Here is a 26,404-nt window from a genome sequence, read left to right on the forward strand (position 1 = left end):
TCCATCCACCCACCCATCCATCCATCCATCCATCCATCCATCCATCCATCCATCCATCCACATATCATGTCTGTCTGTCTAATAAAAAAGCAATTTGTAAATACATGCTGAATCTACACAGTGCAAATGTAATACAACACAGGGCAATACGAAAATCAACCACGGTCCTCTGCAATATTTGCGATCGTGAACAGGATTTGCACTGGTCGGGGTGGTATATCCTCTTGCCAGGTAGACAGTAATAACTCAAAGCCTGCTGCCACAGACACTCGGATGTTTCCCCGCTGAGACTGATTTGATGAGATGGCGATGCCTCCATTCATTTGACTGAGGGGCCTGAAAAGCCCTGAGCGGATCACAGAGGTTCGCATCTCATATCTTCTGTGGCTGTGCCATGAGAAAGATATGCATTTACTCACGTACACACAGACACACAAACCATGCCAAAATCAGCACATATATCTACCCAGATCCACACATGCAAATGTATGCAAATATCGGGTTGTTTTGTGTTCTGCATGGTGAGTTGTGCATTGGTTAGCCTCAACCCCTCAATGCATCATCTTCCCGCAATCAACTAATACAACCCTAATAAGTCATTTTGATTGAATCATTAGTTTTTTTGTTTTTTTTTCTGTTATAAAGCCCATGGCTGTTGTACTGCAGGGTTGGTAAACAACAGCAAAAACACAGCAGGCGACTGCTGCCCGTTGATCACTGCCTGAAATTAAAATACGGAATGAGAACATCCAACATATGTGCATGGATTTCACATCTGATACATCAACAGCTTGGTCTGCAATTCCCTTAGAATCCTCCTTGATCCTTCGGCAAGTTTTTTCGGGATCTCAAACCCCATTAAAGTGATTAAAATGTAATTTGTTTTGCGATGAGATTCTAGTGACATGTTGCTAAGGTGAGAGGTGGTTTATCAGATGCAAGAGCATATGGAGCCCACCAGCAGTGGAAACAGGAAGTGATCGGTCTGAATTACCCGGAGATGAGTGAGCCGGGCTAAATCAGGGCTATCAAACACTTTCCATTTCCTTTAAACCACTTTACTGTACCATAAAACCTCCATGTATCCATAAGGGAAACATCTTGCCCAACCTCAGACCATGATAGATAATGAAATAAATGTCTTAAGAGGATTAAAATTGCTTGGCCTGGGAAATCTGTAAACAACCAGGTCCCTCAACCAACACATAACTACAATACATGTGTCAGGGAAAGTTTACAGCTTTCCAAATATTGGTCCAGCGAAGCGGGTGACAAAAGATGCGGGAACAAGGCGGCTGCCTGGTTCAGCAAGGGGGGAAGGAGCGTAGAGGAGTAGAAATGAGGAAGGTGATGTACGACTGCTGAGTCTGAAAAAACGACCCTCAAATTTACAGTCATGGTGAAGGGGAGGGAGGGGGAAGATTTTAAAGATGTTTTCCAATTATAAAAGATTGTACAAATCGTGTGGAGGGTAAACGGCAAACGTTCATGAGCTAACTCCAGCTGTGTGTGTGCGTGTGCACTGTTTTTTAACCTCTGCGCCAGTTGATTTATACACCCACTAACACACTCCTGAACTCCAAGTGTGTAATTAAAGCAGGCCGCTCAAAACGAACATCCATTCCATGGTAGTTGCTCTCTCTGTGGATTTACTGTGATGTGGGGTGAAGAGGGTCTTCTCTCAGAGGGAGCAGGCCAATGAGGTCTATAATACCTGGAGAAAGCTATCTGTAAGCATTAATATTCATCCTGGACCACCCGGAAGTGTGAGATTTGAAATCTGCCATCCTCGCCCATGGCCCCACAGAGCCAGTCAGTTGAGAATGTCTTGTGACTAAGGGCATTTTCAAACCTGTAGATTGTATGTTTTGTTCCGAAACAGGGGGTTCACGAGTTCACACTTACAAATAAGTCAGATAGAATAAATGCGTATTTGGCGTGCTGTCCGAGGAGAGGGCTCCGGGCTCGGTATTTGGCCCGAACCCAGAGTACTCCCCCCGTATTCCTGGCTGTGAAAGAACAAGCCAAGAGTGAGGAGTCGGGGTGGTGGAGGGATGCTGAAAACTGTCAAGGAAGTTAGGTGAGTTGACAGAGAATATATATATGCTTCCTCTCATGCTGATAGGGTAGACATGGTAATTGTTTGATGAGTTGATTGATTGATTGATTGATTGATTGATTGATTGATTGATTATTTGAACGTGCTCCTCCCAAACTTTGTTAATAAAACATCATTTAAATTGTTACAATGTTGCATTTTCTTTCACAAGGCAACAGTTTAAGATGAAGAGGCGTTCTTTGGCTTTCAACTGGGTAACCCAGTGTGCTCACCTATAGATTCAGACACTGCTGCTTTTTATGACCCATTATGAATTATGATATAGATTGGTTCGTTGGGTCGGATATCTTTTTCACCACAACCAAACAGCTTCAGAGTGCATTTTCAATCGGCCAAGACACCTCTTTCAGACAACCTTGGTCCAGTTGTTTTGGTGTGGATCCGAACACAATTACCGTGTTAAAATATGCATAAACAAATCATAGAAAATGCACCAGGGAGAAAGCGTGTAGGGGAAAAAAAAAACACGCCAGGTAAATTACATTGTGATTGGCCAATAGAACCACACAACAATGTCTCAAAGACAGCAGACAGAGAAAAATTGAAGTCGATTCGAAGCTTGTAAGAGCCCTATAAAAAAATACAGGCAGTGGTAAAACATCTACTATAATAGATTTGTGCAACAATGTTATTTTCTCAGAATACAAAACAAGTTTGGAAAGTTCAAACACAACAATCTCAGAAAACTGAAAAAAATAAATAAAAATACAATCTCGTAGAGAATGTGGTGAAGTCTCACAAATTAGAGGGTGACTATGGTGATTGTATGCTCTCTGACAGCTGACATATTGATGTTTAGAGTGTTGGGCCAATTTTTCCTTACCGGAATGTGTTATTTGGTGAGTTTATGAAAGGAATAGTTTACCCAAAATAAAAATTCTGTCACCATTTACACTTCATGCCATTCCAAACATAGAATGTGACTTTTCTTCTTCCGTAGAACACAAAAGATGATTTGCTCATATCCTACCTGCTGTTTTCCATAAAAAGTAGTAAATTCGGTGGGTGCTATCAAACTTCAGAATGACAAAAAACACCATAAATGAATCATAAAAGTATGTCAAGTCTTCAAAAGACATACAACAACTTTGTGTGAGGAACAGAGTGAAATTTGTGAAGCCATTTATCAAAAATCTTGCCCTAACTAAGCTGACAGGAGCACCTATGTTTCTCTTAATCAGTGAAATAACTTTATCTATAGCCTTGTTCTTTACACGGATGAGCTGACAAAATACTTAATTTTCTTGATGCAAATGTCATATAATACTATCATATAATAGCATAATGTAATGTCCGTTCTCTATTAAGTTTACAGCAAAAACTACTTGACTGATAATTATATTTCAGTCTGATGTGAATGCCCCTCTGTCTAACACCTTGAATTTTTATTTCTAGACTGTGTTTTTGGTTTAGACCAGTGCTGACCGATTCGACACTTTCTTCCATTGTCATGGTGACAGAGAGAAAATGCATCAAAAGAGCTTTTAAGCTCTGCTGATTGCTGAAGTCAAGTGCGTGGACCTCAGCTTCTTGAGTTAGAGACATACTGCTGTTTGATGCACTTATGCATGACAGTCAGATGTTCAGAAACATGAGGAAGTGTTATTTAAGTCTAAACCTTTCTCAAAATACTTTTCCTCTTGAACACATATCTAGTGCTGTGTATTACGATATAGTTTTTTTATTATTTTGTTTGTCTGTTTGTATTTAATGGTTTAAAGCAATCTGCGGGTTCAAATACACAAGTATTAATAGTTGATGCATTAACCTTTATGAAACACGATTGAGTAAACCAGCGGTTCTCAAAGTTTGGCTATTGTAAAGGGACAGCAAAGCGGAAGATCTTCAGTGAAAAATGGCTTTAAATGTCGTTCTGTTCCTCACCCAGAATTATCATATGGCCTCAGCAGACTTACAATATAGTGCACAAGTCATATACAACATTAATGATACCTTGATGTGCTTTTTGGAGCTTGACAGTTGCAACCACCATCCTCTCATCCCTTATTTATCTAATTTTGTGTTCCACAAAACACAATGAAAAGTGTAAAAAATATATTAAAAATCTGTGAAAAAGAAAATGACATGAAATAGCATGAAGTTAAATATATCATAGATAGATACATAGATAGATAGCATTTTTAAAGGGGAAATGAATAGAAAACAAAACAAGAAAAACAAAAACAAGAAAGACAGAACCACTGCTGTAAACCTCTAATGAGTCTCTTCCTTTCAGTGAAATGGTAATAGTCTTTTATGTTCCTATTTCTAGAAAGAGAGCAGACTGAAGACTGACTAACCTGTCTGCGAAGATCACGGGTCTTCTTGGTCATCTTGTCAATAGCTGAATTCAGCGGGTCTCCTTTTTCTTTTCTTCCAGTCTGCAATAAAAGGGGAGAAAGGTTGAGAAACATAGTGTTACTTGTGTAATATTGCCTTTTCATATCCAACTAGCTCACACAAGAAGAACATGAAAGAGTACCAAACAGATCAAGAGAGATTGTAAGTGTTAAGTTAAAAATAGTGTTGTCGGCCTTAAGTAGGGTTTTGGTGAAGGTTTTTAGAAACCCCTTGAAACTTGAGCCCTGTAAGCTGGCCCGGATCTACCATACGGACAATCTGGGCACGTGCCTGGAACCGTGATAGGAGTTTTTTTTTTATTTTATATAAAAATATAAAGGTGAATGAAAATATCTTATATTTATAAAGGTATATCTCGAAAGCCCCTCGCTCAATATTCCCCAAACTCTAATCGATCGTAGTGCTGGACGAGGCCTTTCGAACGAGCCCATCCACGAGCCCGAGTTATAGCCGTTCAAAGTCGGGGGTCCCAGCGAACGGCAATCCGGTAGGGGGCGTCCCCGAGGCCCGCCACTCTCGCGTTTGAGCAAGGGTCCCCGTGAGACCTCCTCACCCGAATTTGAGCTCTCTGGGTCTCCGCGTTGATAAGATAAGAGTGATTAACTTCTGAGATTATGATGACACTTCAAATTTTGAAGCGCGCCCTGTGGTTTTCGGCTAAAATCTCTGCGAAAACACCACTGAAATTCTGGTGCCTCCTTTAGAGGGTGTAGTTGTCAGGTAGGGAAGGGGGGGCCCTGAGCTTCAGTGCCCAGGGGGACCTGGGGGTACTAATCCAGCTTTGCCTGTAAGTGCCTCTAAATGTAGACACAGCAGGGAATAAAGCAAGTGCCTCATAAAGTAACAATAGAGAGTGGACACGACCAACGATAAAAAAGACTGAGCACAGTAGCAGATTTTGCAGACAGACTGACATGAAAGAATCCTCTGTGCTATATTTCTCCTCGACAAAAATGGCTGGCCACAGGCAAGTCCTAAAACGACAGGGATTAAACCTTTATAGCCATATAAAAGACACATTGTGGGGTGCAGAGAACTCCATCTGATGAAGCCGAGAGGACACCATAGCCTGGAGCCATTTGAAAATTGCAACCAACTCTGAATGCTGCACAACTAGCATGTTCTTTCACCAATACTCTATGAATTTAATCTTAACATAAAACTAACTCCAGCTCGGAGGATTACAGAGTTGAGTGTCTACAATTCTCTGTTATATTCATAGTATGAATCAATAGCATTTTTGTCTCTCAAACCCTCTCATTCAATCTTTTGACAGTTTAACTGCAGAGGGGAAATTAACAAATTTGACCAGAGTCATGCTTTCTAAATCATCAGTTCACAGGTGCTTAACAATACTAAACTCCCCAGATGACACACTCGATGTGTGGTACAATATGCTTATGGCATGCAGTTAAGCTTTGATTTAGAGAGGGAGCCAAGGGAAAAAAAAGACAGTTCCAATAGAAACTACATTCACTGACTAATCTGATTGGCTGACTTTACGCAACTTCCTGAAATAAAGGCACAAATATTTCTCTATCAATCCTTTATCAATCTGCCTGAAACTTTAGAAGGTACCACGTTGATTCATAAAGCACTTCAGAGAAAGAGTAAATAAGTGAATTTGCCAAAGTTGGTCAGGTTAGTGGCATCAAATTGTTTAAAAAAAATAGATATATATTTGAGGCACTTAGTAGCAAGTAAACAAGCAGAGCTGCATATTTCCACTTTGTTTTTGAGTAAGGTCTGGGAAATAAACCATACGACTTTGTTTGGGTGGACAATAATCACAAGGTCTATAGACAATCCCCGAATTTTTCATTGTTTTATATAAAACTGTTGTGCTATAATCCATTTTTAGATTAACCCCGCCCCCAGTGGCCACACAAAAGGTCACTTTATATGTTGCTCAGACTATCTCATTCTGACTAAATAGGCAGTTATTAGCCAGAATAAGCTGTGATGTGGACTAGACTTGATGCCGTGAGGGAAAAGTCTGGCTACGACTGACTAGTTTAGGAGTGTCATGCACCATATAATCTGAATGCCCCTGTTTGTTTCCTGTCTGATTGTTCCAGTGGCTGTTGTCCTAAAAAAAGGATTCACTATCCCCTGTCAAGAGTGAGCGGGTGAAATGTGCTCAGGTTGAAACGAGGACGGTTCCTCTTGTTAGTGAGTAATTAAAGATTTTGCAGCGGTGGCGGCCGTCTCCCCTAGGTCCGATCTGCCAGACAGCTCACAGCTGGCTCCTGTATGTCAGTGTCAGAGGAAACTCTCACCGTTGATGACAACACACGTCCCATGTCTGTCCCTCTCTCTCTCTCTCTCTCTCTTTCTCTTTCTCTCAGCAGCAAGACTGCAGGCTGTGGCTCCATACAAACACAAACAGTATACTATTAAATATGGACAGCAGGACTGAAACAGCTAAATGCCTGCAAGAATTTACTAGAAAATGATACAACGGTGTACAAAAGTGTATGAGAGGACAAGATGATGGTGCAATGCAGGGGCATTTAAGATGCCATATGGGATCTATTTAAAGTGTTTTATTAAGAACAGTGCCCAAAAATAATGAAAATAATCACTCGGAATCTCTCTTTCCTGTGGTGGTGTTTTTTATACATTTTTTTTTATATATAAAAATGCATCTATGGATGGATGGAAAAATAAATAAATAAATAAATAAATAAAATTAGCCTAAAGGTAATACATAAAATTCAACTTATGTGTAACTTAAATTATGTTTTCATCAACAGTGAAATTAACCATCACATAGAAAACCCAAAACCAAGACAACTTAGATTAAGCAAGCAGAATGTGACATAAAAATGTATTTTTACAATGGTTAAAGGTCAGAATCAGTCTGAATGGACATTATTTTAGATACATAATGATCCATGTGCAAAGATTATTATTTTATTTTTTGCCTGGCATGAATTGATATTCAAAGCAGACTGTTAATTAGGCTATCTGCTTTCATTTGGGAGATGACCCTCAGAATGAATACTGAATACTGAAGCCATCATAACCTTTACCGGTGCTGCCATTTCAAATGGTATCTTTAAAAGCAGCATTTTTTTTTTTTTTTTGGCACCATGGAGCGCAATTAGGGGGCCAAGCACTAACCCCACTCTACCTTTCAGCAAAGAGAGAGAGAGAGTAAGACAGCTCTGCACAAATCTGAAACCAAGCTGTTCTAACACATTACAGCGTAAAGCTCTTAAAACCCAAGGGAAGAGCCCTAAATCAGTTCACAAACATCCAACAAACATCAGTTCCAAACCAGGGCACTCATTCATCTATTGGAGAGAAAAAAAAAGAAAAAAAAGAAAGAAGTGGATACCTTTACCATTGCTTTGAGACAAATTAGGTGAGAATATACTTGGGTGATAATATACTTTTTTATTTTATTTTCCTCCTTAATTATTTTTATTTTCCTTGCGTGAGAATACTGAATGTGAAACACTCATGCCAATAAAGTGCTTTGATATTGAAATTGGAAGAAAGAGAGTGAGATCGAAAGAGAGATTATTCAACAAAAGATTCAAAAAGGATATCTGATTCAAAAAATGGGATATATTAATTAACTTAATTACCTTTTCCATCATTGTATACTGAAATGGATTCTTGCATCAATGCTGACTAAAGGCGAGGCATCTGACCAGAGAATTGCAAATCAGAGGCAACAGTTGAAACAGCAGAAACAGTTGTATTCAGCCTGAGTGTTATGAGATTGCTCAAAATTAATGACCACGTTGCCAAGCAACCGTCCTCCAGTTCCGCCTAGATGTTATTAATACACAGGCAGTGCAAGCTGGCTCACGTTAGATTGGCTAGTTCAATCAATATTCTTAAAATGGATGAAGAGGCAAGGAAATCTCCACGGAATTCAGAATCAGCAAACCTAACAGAACAAGACGCTATCTAAAGACATTTCCCTTTGTTCTACTAGTGCACAATGACAAGGCATTCATCTGTATGTGACTCTAACACAAGGGTGTCTCACAAAGACGGCCTTCAGGATTGTTAGAAGAAATAAAGTTTACTGGCTTTGCAACAGATGGTGCACAATTCATAGTCAGGAAAATGGCAGGCGTTGCGTAATTAAAAAGAGAAAGTTATTCTAAAGCATGAATTCAGTAGCAAAAAAGCCTGAAAAAGAAAAATGGGGTTACACTTTACTTCTAAAGTATACTTTAGACATTCTACTAACTATAAGCAACTCTGCAACTACATGTCAACTAATTCTCATTAGAGTATTAGTAGACTCACTGTTAGGTTAGGGTTAGGGTTAGGAGAATAAGTTGACATGTAGTTGCAAAGTTACTTATAGTTAGTAATATGTCTGTTGCGAGGCTATCAAAATAGTGTTAGCAAATATTAAGAAGACAGTCTACTAATTCTATAAACGACTGGTAGTTGACATGCAGTTGCAAAGTTACTTATAGTCTAAAGTGGACTTTTGAAATAAAGTGTTACCAAAAAAAGAACAGAAAAAATACACTTCATAAGATACACTTCATTTTAAGGTGACGTAGTTACATTGTACTTAATCAAATAAGTACTGAGTAATATTACCTACATGTACTTACTATAGAGTTAGGGTTTGGTTTAGGGTTAGTTGTAATTATGCATAATTGACTGTTACCACTATAATAAGTACATGTAGTAACGTGTAACTATGTCACCTTAAAATAAAGTGTTTTCCAAAATGTATACTAAATATGAGGGAATATAACAAAACATATAGTTTAATTTCTAATTAAGTGTAATTCAGTAAGTCTAATTCAAATTTCAATTAAACATTATGTAGGGTGTGGACGGTTCACTTCAAATTATAATGTCTGAATTGAAAGGGAGCCAATTCTTAACCAACCATGGTAAGGCCACAACTAAATTGTTACAGAATACCATTGAATTTGCGTCTTTCAGCTGAAATCAGAAGGAAACAGAAGTACCCAGAGGCAACTCAATGGATTTCCCCTCTTTGAAGTCTCTGTATGATTCTCATGGAAATGATGACATGGACAGGTAAAAAGGAAAAACACACGAGGACTAAAAAGTGAGTTTCAGAATTGTTTCAGACTTTTGACCAAACTATAATTCGCACTCCTCTGCTTCTTTCCAGAGTTTGAGATGTACACAACTCCAAATAAAGTTTTCAACCCCACTTCGATACATTTGCAGCTGTGAGGGTAAATATATTGCACCAGCATCTGGAGATAACATATATATCTTGGTGTCAGAAAGCAATACAAACATTGGCTTTAATTTAGCTGTATTACTATTAGATAAGACATGTCTAAAGGTTACAAACTTCAGTGTTATTGTTACTTATTTGTTAACACAGATAATGACAGACAAAACTGCTCCAAAACAGATTGTTATAGCTGCAAAGAGCTTATTAACTGTTTTCCCGCCAGCATTTTTAAAATAAGTAACTCATTCAGAAAATAAGTAATAGCACCCCCAACCAAAAAAAGTCTGTCAATGGCGGGGAAACACTGCCTCAGAAATGACAGGAAATTCCGTCAATGGCAGGGACAGAGTTAACATAAAGTGTTTATACGTGCAAGGGTTTAACAACAAAAATAATTAGAATTTTGTCACATGAAATTCCATTTTTCTTTTTTTCTTTGAATTAAAATTTGCTGGATAAACATAATCTAGCACAATATATGGGACCTGGACATCTGAGACCACTGAAATGCTTGTATTTTGCTTTTTTTTTAACCATTTAATTAATAATTTAAAGCATGTAATGCATAATTTAATGCATACAAATGCATTTCACCTCAACACAGAACTGTTGATTTGTTGTTGCCTTATGCTCCCTGTTTGGACATTAGAGGTAACAAGTTTTGTCACTCCTTATGTGTTTGTCAGTCAAGTTATAAACAGCATTATTTCATATTAAGGGGAGAAATTGCTTCGATCAAGAGTAGGAGACAAGCATGCCCCAGAAGAATGCTTTAAAGACCATTTTCCACACTGAATGCAGCTATCAAACCCACACCACTTAAATGCCAATTTAAATAGTATTACACACCATATTACAATGGTCTTCTGGGAAACTGAGAGAACACTGAGGAACAATGGACAGATATCAAGGCTCAAGTAACCATTTATTCACAGCAAGCCAGATACATACACACACCTTATACACTGACACACATGATGGCCTTGAACGAGTAATCGACATCTTGCAACACAGCAGGAGATGCATAGAGTCAAAGTCAAACTTGATGAGCATGCTGGCTCACAGAAGACTCACCGTGAACATATACATATGCTTTTCACGTCACTCTCAAACATTTTACTAGATGGAAGACAGGCAGAAAGAATGAAGATGTAATTGGCCTGTCTCAAATACTTTTTCACTTGTGGTCTCAGACTTTTGGACGCCACTACACATACAGTATTATTTGGCATTGGTTTGTGTGCAGGCATTCACTCATCGTACACTGTATTTACTTTGGAGAATGAGATTGGGAGGAAATTGAGGCTACGGCATCAGATCAACAGAAACTGCCTTTCAAAAGCCATCAAAGGCATGATGCTTGAAATAAAATGCAATTTCATATTACTGAATATTTTCACTCTGAATCTTTGATATTTTAATATATTGAATTCTTAGTGTACGCCAGCAACTCCAAAAATATATATCTAAATTATTCAGTTTTATAAATTTCTAATAGTTTAAAAATATGGTAGCTTGTATTCAGAAATGGAAAAGATAAGCATATACAGATTTTCATATTGAATCCAGTCAGATGAATTTAAATAAGTTCTCAATGTCTCATCGATTGTCCTTTTCAAAATTTAAAGGAAAGAGCAAACAAGCTTGGATCCAATCTAACTCTCACCTTCCCAAGGCATCCCATAGAGAAGTGCATTTCACACCTTTCAGGTACACAAATCACAGTTAGACTCCTGTGAAATACATGATACCATGGAAAAGACGGCTGATATCAGCATAGCAGAGGAACAGCCAACTGGACCTCTTCCAACTTATTTTTTTAGTTCTCATGCCAACATGAGTTGCATTTATTAAATAAATTACTACTGATCAGCTACTCAACCGTGTGACTTTATCAGGTGTATCTGGTCGGTATTGAAAAATAATTTTTAATTTGACGTAAAATGCGATATCCACCGTGCTATTCTGTCATGTTTTCTCCCTTTATTTCCAAACCGCGACAAATGCCAGTCTCCCTTCTCTGCAGAATGCGATACATCCGCTCAACCAATCACAGCGCACCATCCCACGCATTGTAAACAGTAACGGCGGTACTTTGAATACACCCGACATCCTAGTTTTCTACTTTGTACTTTGTGATCAACAAACAAACAAATTTTTGGGGGAATTTTGACGGCATTGATGAACCTGTGGTGGTTTCTGCGGTGTGGGAAGAAACGTAAGCCATCGAAATCGAATCATTTACGTGAGGAGATTAAGAATATGAGGCATTCGGGAGGAGGAAAAATGCCGGCTGTTGCTTGTTCTCACACGACAGCATCAAACTTTTGCCAAAAGTCAAATTCGAAATTCAAAATTAAATTCAGCCAAAAAATAAACGCATGTATTCCGTACTTGACTGATTGATTGATTGATGGATTGATGGATTGATGGATGGATGGATGGATGGATGGATGGATTGATTGATTGATTGATTGATTGATTGATTGATTGATTGATTGATTGATTGATTGATTGATTGATTGATTGATTGATTGATTGATTGATTGATTGATGGATTGATTGATCGATCGATCGATTTTGTACACACAATGAAGTCAAAGCAGTCCAATGTTGTTTTGGATCCCATTGACTTACAGAGTCTGGACAAACACAGTTGAAACATTCTTCAAAATATGTCCTTTTTTTAGTCTGCAGAAGTCATAAAGTGTAGGAACAACACCAGTGTGAGTACATGATGACATGATTTTCATTTCTGGCTGAACCATCTCTTTTATTAGATTTGTTTAAACTTACATTTGAAGATTGAATTTCAGATTCAAATTTCTGTTCACTTTGATCTGGTGCCAAAAGAGAGTGTTAGATGGAGGCTGCTTACGTCTGCAGAGCCCAGCCCAAGATGCTGCAGCATCGTTACTCAACCCCCTATTGTTTTCAGAGCCAAATGCTAATGTGTCATTTACCTATCACTAGGAGGGAAGGTTTATCTGGGCCCCAAGTAAAGCCATCCGCTTCTTTAAAATCTGTGAAGTGGAGACATAACACAATGCTACTCACAGTGTAGTATTAATTCAACTGTTAATTCAACTGTTAAAACCATATATATTTTTAGCTTTTATAAGCTACCATATCATCTTTGCATACTTTTAACTTGAAAATGCAGCTACATGTTAAGATCAACAAACACATAGCCCTTGGGCCAAATGTTAATTAGACAGGAGCAGTGTGCACCCGATGGAAAGCAAATGCTCATGAGCACACTGACACGCAAGCCTGTAGCATTCTACTAGTATGGTATCTTGTTACAGAGAACAGTTCAATCACACTCTCTTGGCTGCTGGTGGCCAAGAATGAGCTCTGCAGCTGACATCTGAACCTTAACTCATGGAATCATATCAAAGCTTAGCTTTCAGTCCATGTCTAGCAGCTTCAAAGCCTTGTATATGCAAGTGTAATTAAACTGTATATATATATATATATATATATATATATATATATATATATATATATATATATATATATATATACACTCACCTAAAGGATTATTAGAAACACCATACTAATACTGCGTTTGACCCCCTTTCGCCTTCAGAACTGCCTTAATTCTACGTGGCATTAATTCAACAAGGTGCTGAAAGCATTCTTTAGAAATGTTGGCCCATATTGATAGGATAGCATCTTGCAGTTGATGGAGATTTGTGGGATGCACATCCAGGGCACGAAGCTCCCGTTCCACCACACCCCTAAGATGCTCTATTGGGTTGAGATCTGGTGACTGGGGGCCATTTTAGTACAGTGAACTCATTGTCATGTTCAAGAAACCAATTTGAAATGATTCAAGCTTTGTGACATGGTGCATTATCCTGCTGGAAGTAGCCATCAGAGGATGGGTACATGGTGGTCATAAAGGGATGGACATGGTCAGAAACAATGCTCAGGTAGGCCGTGGCATTTAAACGATGCCCAATTGGCACTAAGGGGCCTAAAGTGTGCCAAGAAAACATCCCCCACACCATTACACCACCACCACCAGCCTGCACAGTGGTAACAAGGCATGATGGATCCATGTTCTCATTCTGTTTACGCCAAATTCTGACTCTACCATCTGAATGTCTCAACAGAATCGAGACTCATCAGACCAGGCAACATTTTTCCAGTCTTCAACTGTCCAATTTTGGTGAGCTCGTGCAAATTGTAGCCTCTTTTTCCTATTTGTAGTGGAGATGAGTGGTACCCGGTGGGGTCTTCTGCTGTTGTAGCCCATCCGCCTCAAGGTTGTGCGTGTTGTGGCTTCACAAATGCTTTGCTGCATACCTCGGTTGTAACGAGTGGTTATTTCAGTCAAAGTTGCTCTTCTATCAGCTTGAATCAGTCGGCCCATTCTCCTCTGACCTCTAGCATCAACAAGGCATTTTCGCCCACAGGACTGCTGCATACTGGATGTTTTTCCCTTTTCACACCATTCTTTGTAAACCCAAGAAATGGTTGTGCGTGAAAATCCCAGTAACTGAGCAGATTGTGAAATACTCAGACCGGCCCGTCTGGCACCAACAACCATGCCACGCTCAAAATTGCTTAAATCACCCTTTCTTTCCCATTCTGACATTCAGTTTGTAGTTCAGGAGATTGTCTTGACCAGGACCACACCCCTAAATGCATTGAAGCAACTGCCATGTGATTGGTTGATTAGATAATTGCATTAATGAGAAATTGAAAAGGTGTTCCTAATAATCCTTTAGGTGAGTGTATATATATATATATTAGGGGTGGGAATCTCTAGGCACCTCACGATTCGATTCGATTATGATTCAGAGGGTAACAATTATCGATGCATCTTTTTTTTTTTTTTTTTTACTACTTGGTACTTTTAAAGCAAAGTATTTATGATGACCCATAATTTGAATTTACTTCCAATACTTACTATATTATATTTATTAATAAAACAAATGGAAGTGATTTGGCAAGTTAACTGTAAGGTTACATTCGCCAGCATATGTCCCACCATTGCAAAGAACCAAGAGGAAAATAAATGTGTGCCTGTACTAGCAGCTTACTTGTAGTAAATGATTACAAACTTCAGCATATTCTGAATCTCTAGCATTTAATAATAGACTTCTAACCAACATCATCCTGTTATTTTCAATGAACAATATAATCCTTCAGACAAAAAAAAAAGAAAAAAAAAAGATTTTGCTGTAGCAAAATCACAAACAGTTTTCGTTCAAATATATAGAATGATGTACCATTAGCTCTCATATAATGCTTGTGGACTTACGCATATTCTGAATAATTAGTAACATACAAAGTTGCTTTTATACACAACTTAATAATAAAGAGTTATAACTTGAAATGTTTGCTGTATACCACAATCAAAAACAGCTTATACAAAAAAAGTGAATGAACATCTGCAGAGAGCACAGTCAAAATGTAACTTTTTGTGACTGGCATTGCACTGATACACACTGTCACTGTGGAGGGCAGTATAACGTACGTATAACAGATCGGTTTACAGCATATTGATGTGAAAACTAAACAATACAGAAAGCAGCTCTCATATAAAAAATACTAAATAGGTCACAAAGAAATTGACAATTTTCCATACGTTAGCTTTTAACGAAGAGAGTGCCGAGTCTCTGTTATGTGCACGCCACAGACTGTCTGCACACTGCACGTCCGCTTTAGAGTTCTGCCTTTTGCGTTCCGTCAGTATTACGTTATTAGAAAAAAAAAAAGTGTTTTTAGAAAATCGATTTTTGACATTTGTGAATCGATTCAGAATCGTCCACGTCCGCATCGCGATTCATCTAAGAATCAATTTTTTCCCCCACCCCTAATATATATATATGTATATATATATATATATATATATATATATATATATATATATATAACATGACTCACAAACACATCGATGCTTTTGTCTGGTAAAATTCTCTCTAGATTAACATAGATTGAAGTTTTCAAAGGCTGTGACATGATCTTCACCTTCTTGTTTAAATAAGAAATACAAAATCAAATGGCAAGCAGGTTTTGTTATGATTTATGACAAATCCAATTTAATGAAATGTAGTTCAATGAGGGTAACACTTTATTTTGATGGCCCACTTTAGCCATTTTACGAAGTAACTTTGCAACTACATGTCAACTAACTCTCGTTAGAGTATTAGTAGACTGACTGCTTAAAGGATTAGTTCACCCAGAAATGGAAATTCTGTCATTAATTACTCACCCTCGTGTCGTTCCAAACCCGGATGACCTTTGTTCATCTTTGGAACACAAATGAAGATATTTTTGATGAAATCCGAGAGCTTTCTGATCCCTCAAAAGACAGCAACGTAATTGCAACTTTCAAGGCCCAGAAAGGTAGTAAAGACATCATTAAAATAGTCAATGTGACTACAGTGGTTAAAACTTAATGTTATGAAGCGACGATAATACCACTCCCCCCCTGCAAATAACTCTGCAAATACATGTTGACTTATTCTACTACCACAAACCCTAACACCTAACAGTCTACAAATACTCTAATGTGAGTTAGTTGACATGTAGAAAGATTGCAAAGATTTGTGATACAGGTTTTTTTCTTCTTCATCATCTTACTGTCAGATGAATGAGTTGAAATAAATACTAGCCCCTTGTTAAATGTGAGACGCAATCACTAGCCAGCTCTGTGTGTTAGCATCCACTCAAACACCAGAGAGAGAGAGAGAGAGAGAGAGAGATGCTAAGTTTACTCTACATAATAGGAAGTCAGATCATAATTAAGATCCGTTCAGCTGCAGAGCTGTAATTCATAGGGCTGTGTAAAGCATTGCCGTGAGGTGCAGAATAGTGAGAATATTGTGATTTCAACATTGAGAGCAAAATCGATGGAGGTGACGATAGTTTCAGCCTTCTGCTTAAAGCAAAACTGTCACAGAGCAGCTGTTTGAGGAGGCAAAGCACAACAGCACCCTCATTGTCTTGTGTGTATTATCAGACGTAATCACTGATTTCATAAGAGCGAGTCTTCCAATGCATGAGTTGAAGTCCTGCGATGAAAAGATGATTTTAATAAGGGTATTTAGGTGTAATTATACCTCAGCTCTGACTTGATGAGTGTGAGTGGGTAAGGGACAACTGTGCAGAGTGTGTGTGGGTTTGTAAGACAGATCGCACAATGAATACTTCCCATCATCGGCTACATCTGTAATCACTACATGATGGGCAAATGTCAGTGGCTACATATGATGATTTAGACATGATTTAGGCAAAAGCACAACTGTCACTGAGGAACATACACTGACGACTGCAGACATAAATTAAATATTTTTATTAAAACGTTTTTTTTTTTTTAAATTGTAATAATAATTCAAAATTGTATTGTATGTTTACTTTTACTGTATTTTTGATCAAATAAATGCAGCCATAGTGAGCAGACTTTTGAATGGTAGTGTGTAATGGAGATGGGACAGAAAAATAAAATAACACGGAAGAAAGGGGGACAGTTATTATTGCATTACTGAGATTTTTATAGAATAGTAACTTGCAAATATTTGCAAACTAATTACAGTATGTAGTTCTTTGTATATAAAGTAAAAAACAAAGTCAATCTTGGCTTGCGATTGCATACAAAAAATGACTAAACAAAAATCAAATAAAGTTTGTATTTTATACTGCAAACAAATGCAGTAGATTCAGCATCTGTCCAGCAAATAATGTTTACTAGACTAGCGCTAAGCTATAGCCTGACGACGTCATACTCAGATTTGAGTCTGATACTGCTTCATTGGGCTGTGATTATGGGGCGTGTTTCAACTGAACCAGGAAAGAAAATGCCTCTGCACTCAATTAGATAGAACAACAACCAATCAGAGCAACGGAGTAAGTGACGTATGTTCTTCATTCATCTTTCCGATCAACAAATGCCTTGATCGCGGTTCTCTGTTCCTCTTTTAAAATGAATGCGCTGTCGATATCTTTTATTAACAGACGCGATGGCGGAATCTACACATCTCAATTCTCCAGCGGCAGTCATCTTTGTTGTAAACGAATTCAACCCAAGCGCTCTTTGGTGACGTGGATAATTACGTTACTGTTGATCATCTGTCCATCATCGTATAAAGCCCACCCTGACAATTTGATTGGTCCGAACAGCTCTGGTTCGAGCATAGTTGCTCCACAACGGATCAAGTCCAGACCGAACTTCCTGACCAAAAATGTTGTGGGCGGGGCTAAGTTCGGCTGGCATCCAGGCTAGCTAAGCTACAAAATAGATTACTGCTTTTGTAATGCATCAAATCAACAACAGCATCAATCTGCTTTGACTGTACAAAAAATACAAGAGGACAGCGTACCTGGAAAATACATTTACAACTGTCCTTTTGAGCTAAAGTCTCCTGAGCATCGAGGAGTTTGCAAAACAAATTAAATGTGACTGCTTGATGGATGTGTTCATTTTTGATGGTCCCCTGAAAAGACAGGACACTTACCGGGGATCATAATGTGGTGTAATGCAGACGTTTAAAAATAGACATGGCTTGATGCATGGTGGCGGGGAGGGGCCGCACTACGAAATCTGAGGCCGGAGAAAAGGAGGAGGAGAAGGAAGAGTTATTAGGCCAACACAAAACTGATTGTCTATTCCTGCTGCTGAGCGGAGCACACAGCAGCCATGCAGTCTGAGGAAGCATGAACTGAATGGCAAGTGGGTGTTTAGGAAAGCTAGAGAGGGAGAGAGAGAGAGAAAGGGAGGGAGGTCAATGAGAATGAGTGTACGGGGAAACAAAGACCTACACTAATGAATGAGAAAGGTTAAGAGGGATGAGAAATAAGTAGTCTGCGAATGCTGCTATGTTTGGAGATTGTGGTGGAAGGCCCGAAAAGAACTATTTGTCAGAAACAACGGGATACTATTTTTGGCACACAGGGCTTGGTGAACCAGGTCAGTGACATGAGCAACACATTGAGAAAACAAGGCAACAATTTTCTCTCTGTCTTTAACACACTCCAGTGGTAACACAATTCCCATATTGTCTGTCCTTCTGTGCGGGATTAGGATTAGTGAGTCCCACATCATATATTGAACAGTATGTCAAAGATGGCTGGATTACCCTCTTTTCAAGTGTATTTTCAAAGGATGCAATTTGTGAAGTTTTATTGGATTATATCCTTACAATGTCTGATGATATTCAAGAGATTTGGTTTGCAATGATTTTCTGATAGGTTTCTGATTTATATATACAGTATATATATATATATATATATATATACACATATATACAGTACTGTGCAAAAGTCTTAGGCATGTTAATACCCGCAAAATCGTTTTCAACATTGATGATAATAAGAAATCAGCATATTAGAATGATTTCTGAAGGATCATGTGACACTGAAGACTGGAGTAATGATCCTGAAAATTCAGCTTTGCATTACAGTATTAAATTACATTTTAAAATATATTACAACTTGACAGTGATTTTAAATCTTAATATTTCACAAAATTACAGTTTTTAGTGTATTTAAAAAAATGTAAATAAAAAAAGGATACATGCATCCTTGGTGAGCATACAAGACAAAAATATATAAATACAAACCCCAAACTTTTGAACAGCAGTGTGTGTATATATTTATCTTATTGGAGAAACATTTGCAAACTACAAAGTATAAAGTATAATTTATTATTTACATTTGTCTATTAATTCAAAAGATTAGTACCTAATAACAAATGTAAATTGTTCTATAATCAAAAACAACTAAAAAGGTCATTGTTAAAGGGACAGTTCAAAAAGTCTTTCATTATTTACTCACCTCATGCCATCCCAGATGTATATGACATTAGAAAAATAATACATCTTTTTTAAGCGGTGAACTTATATTTTTTCAGCTCGAAAACACGCTCACGTCACACAGCGTGCTGGCATTTAAGCCAAGCGTGAACTCATGAACCTACGTATTACTGTACCATTGATTGGAAGCAATGGTTCATAGTTAAAAGAAAGGTTTTTTTTTTTTTTCTACATGCAAGAAATTTTCAGAAAACATTGATTTTTGACAGTTTTTGAAGCATCAATGCTGGAGGTCCCTTACACTTGGATTCACAGAGATTGATTATTTAAAAAAAAAAAAAAAAAAATCAGAATTTCTGAATTCAGAAAGTAATATACATCTGGAATGGCATGGCGGGTGAGTAAATGATGAGATAATTTCATTAATTATGTACTTCACCACCAACAACAATACTACTTTTATGTACTTGCACTGTAAAAAGTGATCAGTTGACTTAACTTAAAAAAAAAAAAAATAGGAAAGCCTGTTGCCTTAAAATTATTACGTAAATAAACATCATGCTTAATAATAATAAAAAAAAAAAAAAAAAAAGTAATGTGGAATTGTCAAGTAAGCATTACGTTTATTTACCCTCAAATTATTACGTAAGTGAATTGAACACTTAGCTTTCATCTCTATCTGTCCACTGCTCTTTCTGTCTTACAAATATTCTTATGCCCATACACAACACTCATAAGTCCTCTGGCTCCACTACCCTCACATTTGCATGTCTCTCATGTCTGGTGGATCCAACACTGCGATACCGTACGCAGCCTTGCATTTAAACGCACACAAAATTCGTCCCGACTCCGACGCCAGGACTCAAGGGGAGCCGCTGCATCCCTTTAAGGAACTGCTCTTAATACACGGACATAATCCCATTTCATCAGTTCATTCTCCCCTGACGCTTCCTCTCTCATTTCATTTTTTCTTCTGAGTTATGGATCAGGGTGATGGAGTGGGAACGATGCGGCTCAGAGGAGGAATTTCCACTCGAGCCCCTGAGGCTTGCAGGAAATATCAATTCCCACCACCGCATCAGACAAATCAGACAGGCTCCTTCTATTAGTTTACAGCTTGCGGCTCACCTTTTTTCTCCTCTCACTAACTTCATTTATCCTCTCCTTCTTTTTCTTCTCTTCCACAAACAACTGTAGGAAATGCACATTGCATACAGACTGCACTACTTCACAGTGTTTGGAGGGGTAACTGACTAATAGTAGTGAGCTACTAACTTAACTGCATTAGTCAGCAGCTTCACTGTAGTTCTTCAACCCTACTTAAGATCAAACATAAATACTGCTCTAAAAAACAACAACAACAACATAAAACAGTACAATAACTGTGTAATAACTAGGTACTAACCCTGAACCTACCCTTACAACTAACCTTAACCCATGTAGTTACCTTGTATTGTTCAGTACTTTCTTAGGTTAGAATGCTGTAAGTAGACTTACTGTAAAATAATGTGCAACCAAAGTAATACAATTTTTCAATGTTTTGGGTCAGTAAGACTTTGTTTTGTTTAAATCAATACTTGTATTCAGCAATGATGCATTAAATTGATCAAAAGTGACAGTAAAGCCATTTAAAATGTTACAAAAGATTTCTATTTCACATAAATCCAGTACTTCTGAAACATCTATTCATTAAAAGACCTTGAAAAATATGTAAAATATTACCGATCCCAGCTAAATTTTGGAAGGTAGTTTATATAGTGTGTGTAAAAATTACATATTGCATATAATTACACACAAATCTTGTTTATTATGATTTCCCACTATGTACTCATTTCATTAATTATTAGTAATCATTTTTATAATTAAATTTATTAGCATCATCATATTACATTGATAATCCTGCACTGGTGAAATACAAATTTTCATTTGCAGGTATAACATTAGATATAAATTCGCCAATTATCCCGCCATAAAAACACAGTGCTTTTTGCTAATTAATGTGCAGCAGTTAATAAACAACTAAATGTTGTTTGTTTATTTTTCACCCCCATTTTGGGACTGACTAGGATAAGAGATTGTACTGGCATCGTATTGGCCCTGTCATTGTAATGGCATTCAATAAAAAAATGCTTACAGACAGAGGTACACAAAACAAACAATGTATTTACTGTTATTTTACTAGTGTCTCTCGCTGGCAAGCGAAGGTGAGAGCGCCATTACACTGCAGCTGTGGTAAGTTCATGCTCGTGTCTCATGAACCTGTGTCAGCACAACGGTGTAAATCACACTTGCTTTAGTGATAGATGACACCCTCTAAGGCGCCAGACAGGACCGGCTTGCAGTCTGTAATGGAGCACAACACTCAGCTCAAACTCAAACTACAGATTAGAGGGAGGTTGAAAGAGGATTGCTGCGTAAACAGAACATTATTCTGATTTCCAAAAACTCAATGAACAATGCTACCCCTGAATGCCAGCCTTTAACAAAATCTAAGGGTTAAGTCTGTTTCTTGGACAACAGGTTTTGTTCTTAGTCTCTGGTCTTGATTCAACTCTAGTGGTGAAACATCTTTGGATAAATATGGAACATTAAGCCTTACTAATAGGGATGGGGCCGATCCGATCCAGTATCGGTATCGGACCCGATACCAGCGTAATTCACGTATCGGATTTTCCCGATCCAACCTGCGGAGATATCCGATATCCATGAGTCATGTCTGCGCTCGCTTTAACGTCTGCTGAAATGACTACAAAAGTGATTCCCGCCGGCTAGTCTGTTAGCTGTCTGCAAACTGCGGAATGGATTTCCTGAACGGAGGCGCGGCTCAATGAGACACAGAGTTATGAGACACGCTCCCGCTCAGGAAATCCATTCCGCAGTTTGCGGCTAGCCAACAACGTCTGCTGTGTGGATTTACTTCACACGGAAACACCGCAGAGCAAGACAGCAAAATGCAATGTTTGCAATGATGCAATAAGTCTTTTGAAGCTCCCTCGCGTCGTACAACACAACGAACGCAATCAAACATTTAAAAAAGCACCACGTTACTGTGCGTTCACACCAAATGCGAATAGCGCGTCAAATTCGCGTCTACCGCGTCTAGTTGTACGTTTGAATATTTTGAATCCATTCGCGCGTCCAGAGAAAAATTGACGTTTGTAAAAAGCAAAAGTTTGAAGCGAAATCGACGCGCGCCTGAGGCAAAATCCGCTTGTTTGTTTGCACGATGCTGATGTTGATCGAGCATTTACTGCATCGGAGCGAGGATCACCCTTCAGATAGTGTGTGTGTAAGATGTTTACACTTGCACTTTTCTTATATTTCAAGACGCAAGTATTTGACATTTTGGGAATGTAATAAATATTGACATGACAATCAATTTGAAACCCCAGTTGCATATTTGTTTTCAGAATGGGATTTTTCCTGTTAACAGGATTTCCTGTTTTTCTGACTTCCTTTTCTGACCTTATAACTTACTTACCTCAAGTTGCCTTTTGGAACATACATGCATACATAGGCTACGCTACGTACATAACATATTATTACTTGCCTGTTGAGAGAAGTTTATTTCAGCATCATATAAAATAAACAAAAATGATAATAATAATATTAAAGCAAACATAGCTCTGGTATCGGAATAGTATCGGTATCGGCCGATATCCAAATTCAGGTATCGGGATCGGATCGGAAGTGAAAAAATGTGGATCGGTGCATCCCTACTTACTAACATTAAAGATCAGCCGACAAATACTTTACAGAACACAGAAGTGTTTCATTTTCACAGACAAATTCACACATGCTTTCCAAAACGTTGGTTTGACTGAAAACACAATTATTTGCGTGAAAGATTCAAACACTAAGACCTTAGATGTTCAAAAGCGGGGATAACAGAGACATATGGAAAGAAAGAAGGAAGACAGAAAGAAAGGGAAGAAAAGCAAATAATCACTTAAGCAAACAAAGAGTCATGAATTGTCTGCTCCACACAGCTGAGACTTTTGACACTGTACATCCTTGTTGTAATGCAGAGGCAACATGTTTCTGTTTTGTTCTGTACAAAACCTTGAAAATGACCATTCTTTGCTTTAGACATCTCTGAATGAACACTAGTCCTTGTACCTCAAAAAAGTTGTGCAGACTAACAAAATATAAATTCATATATGAGCCTTTCATATTTCATCTATATGGGGGTGAAAGTTTCTGAAGAGCTGAATATTACAGCCGAGTTGTCCCGGGAGACTCTGAAAATGGGAATTAGACATTACAAGCACATTCCATTCATTACGCTCAAAAGGATGTGCACTCGCTATTCTGAGGAGACTTTTATTCAAGAAGAAATGGATTTATTTATTTTTTTTAGATGAATGTTTTTTGCCTTTTTTCTTTTTAATGCTGTCTGGAAACAGACAACTAAATAAATATTTATTAAATAATTAATTATTGTCCAATTAATCCTACAGTTTATTGCCCACAACATCAGAGGCAACATATAATGCTAATGGTCATCAGAACCATTGAGAGGCTGGATGGCATCATGCATTTGTGGCATTTAAGCATCTATACTAACATGTTACACTACATATGTAAACAGCAAACACTCCGTAGCAGAATCAGCACTGCACAAAAAACAAGAACAAAAATAAAACACTGAACTCTGATTCACTGGGGAAAAAGAAACCTTGAAAATACAGTGAAATTGCACTGTAGTCTATAGATCAACCCAATCTTTTCCAGTGCAGGCAAAATAAAAAAGTGTGGATGACCAAATCCAACGAACAAAAGTTACTCCAAAAAGGTTAAAGACAATTTAATTTCCACCACATCATATTATCAAATAAAATATAAAATATTAGACATGATGAAAATGGCATTGTGGTGGAAAAACTGAACACACACACACACACACACACACACACATTTTTTGAAGGTCTGGATTTATTTGAACAAAAATATAGTAAAAAAAAATAAAAAAGTATGATTACAATTTAAAATAACTGATTTCTAATATATTTCATTTTAAAATTAAATGTATTCCTATGATGACAAAAAAAAAAAAAAAAAAGTATGATTACAATTTAAAATAACTGATTTCTAATATATTTCATTTTAAAATTAAATGTATTCCTATGATGACAAAGCTGTATTTTTAGCACACATAATTCCATTATTTAATGAACAGAAAGTTCAAAATGAACAGAAGGTTCAAAGCGTTTATTTGAAATATAATTTTGCAACATTATACATTTCTTAACTGCCTCTTTTGATTAATTTAATGCATCTCTGCTGAATAAAAGAATTTAAGGCCAACATAGCCAAACGTGCTCATAGTTAAAGCAGGACCCAATCTCTCCACTACACTCCTCCATGCTGAAGTTGTGCAGACGCCGGATATGCAAAACAGGCCGAATACTGCAGGCCAGAGGACTAGACTGAGCTGGAGAGAGAGTCAGTGCCCACACAGGATCCAAACATGTCTTCATGGAGACGAACGAGCACCGGGAACACTAGTGTGCCAATGCAACAGCTGGAGGAGAGTCTCACAGCAGTCACAACTGCCAAGTGTGGACAGCCTCAGAAATACCAGCGGCCCCCGGGATCTCCACTTTCTGGACCCTTAACAACTACTAATAGGTGATTGGCTTGAAAATGCACAGCTCATCACATGCTGCCATATGAACTAAGCACAAACATGAGAGAAATAGCAAGTCTGGAAAGTTTTGAAATGACGGTAGAAAAGTGTCTGGCAGGTGTTATGATGTGACGGTATAAAGGTAGTCCAGTAGAGATTTTGCTATACTGTTTATACTGCGGTATATCTGTGACACTCAATCACAATCTAGTGTATTTTCCGGACAATATGTCCCAACTAACGCACCAGGACAAAATTGCATTGGTGAGAGGGGGAAAAGATGCACATTTATTATTATATTCAGAAATAATATAAAATAATGTTAAAGGGGTGGTATAATGCCCCTTTTTACAATATGTAAAATAAGTCTCTGTTGTCCCCAGAGTGTTTATGTGAAGTTTTAGCAGAAAATACACCACATATATTTATTTTTTCAACAGCACGTTAAAATTGTCCCTTTTTGAGGGTCAGTAAAAACATGTTGTTTCATGTGTGTCCCTTTAAATGCAAATGAGATGCTGCTCCGGGCACAGAGGTGTGTGTGTGTGTGTGTGTGTGTGTTAGCAGCTCCAATTACCTCACACAGACAAACACTAAAATGTCAGAAACTGTTCTGCCTTTTATGTTTAAACTGGAGTCAGACAATGATGTAGAGACTCAAGAAGAAGTGACAACAAGTAGAATCCAACAGGAAGTTTCTGAATGGTTAGTTGATGCATTTATGTTGCTGATGTGGAGTTAACTATTTTCAAGTCATTGATCAGCATATCCTGTCATGATAATCTATAAATCGCTTGTGTGGGAACTGTTGTAAGATGCCTACAGAGTGACATGCTATTGCATTTGTGTTTCGTACCGTATTGCATGTGAAAAGACGGACGCGACAGATTGAGCAGACTCACAAATGTGCTCTACTACAACAACTTTTCCTCTTCTCAACATGGACAGGGGGCAGGGTTTATGTAAATTTTAGGAGGAATGTCGTGTAGTCCCTGCCAGCCGTTTGTTGTAGGAAAAACGATTTCTTTAAAAGCAAATATCTCCCTTTGCTTTGAACTTTGAGTGTTGTAACTTTGCAGATGTTGTTTATGCTTAAACAGCAATATTACACACTAACTAAAGTTAGAAAGGTGAAATCATAATCAACCACCCCTTTAAATAAAATGAAACATTTACAAACAATATAAGCATGTATTTTAGTTCCCTGTCCTAGACAACAAGTGTAGCACAGCAATTCGCTTTGGAATAGAAGTCGCATTATATTTCGGATGATAAAAATGAAAATTTGATTCTGCACAATATGGTAGTTATAAATCTATACAAGTTAT

General features: G+C 37.8%; 1 protein-coding gene across 1 annotated transcript in view; it reads right to left on the reverse strand.

The window, feature by feature from the left end:
* Positions 1-26,404, reverse strand: part of ctnna2 (catenin (cadherin-associated protein), alpha 2) — a 505,838-nt gene that overhangs the window by 97,018 nt on the left and 382,416 nt on the right. Inside the window, exon 8 of the mRNA XM_084395004.1 lies at positions 4,420-4,500. Coding sequence (XP_084251130.1) covers positions 4,420-4,500 — 81 coding nt within the window. The remainder of the gene's footprint in view (positions 1-4,419; positions 4,501-26,404) is intronic.

The sequence above is a fragment of the Rutilus rutilus genome (genome assembly GCF_951802725.1).
Source record: "Rutilus rutilus genome assembly, chromosome: 2".
Lineage (NCBI taxonomy): Eukaryota > Metazoa > Chordata > Actinopteri > Cypriniformes > Leuciscidae > Rutilus > Rutilus rutilus.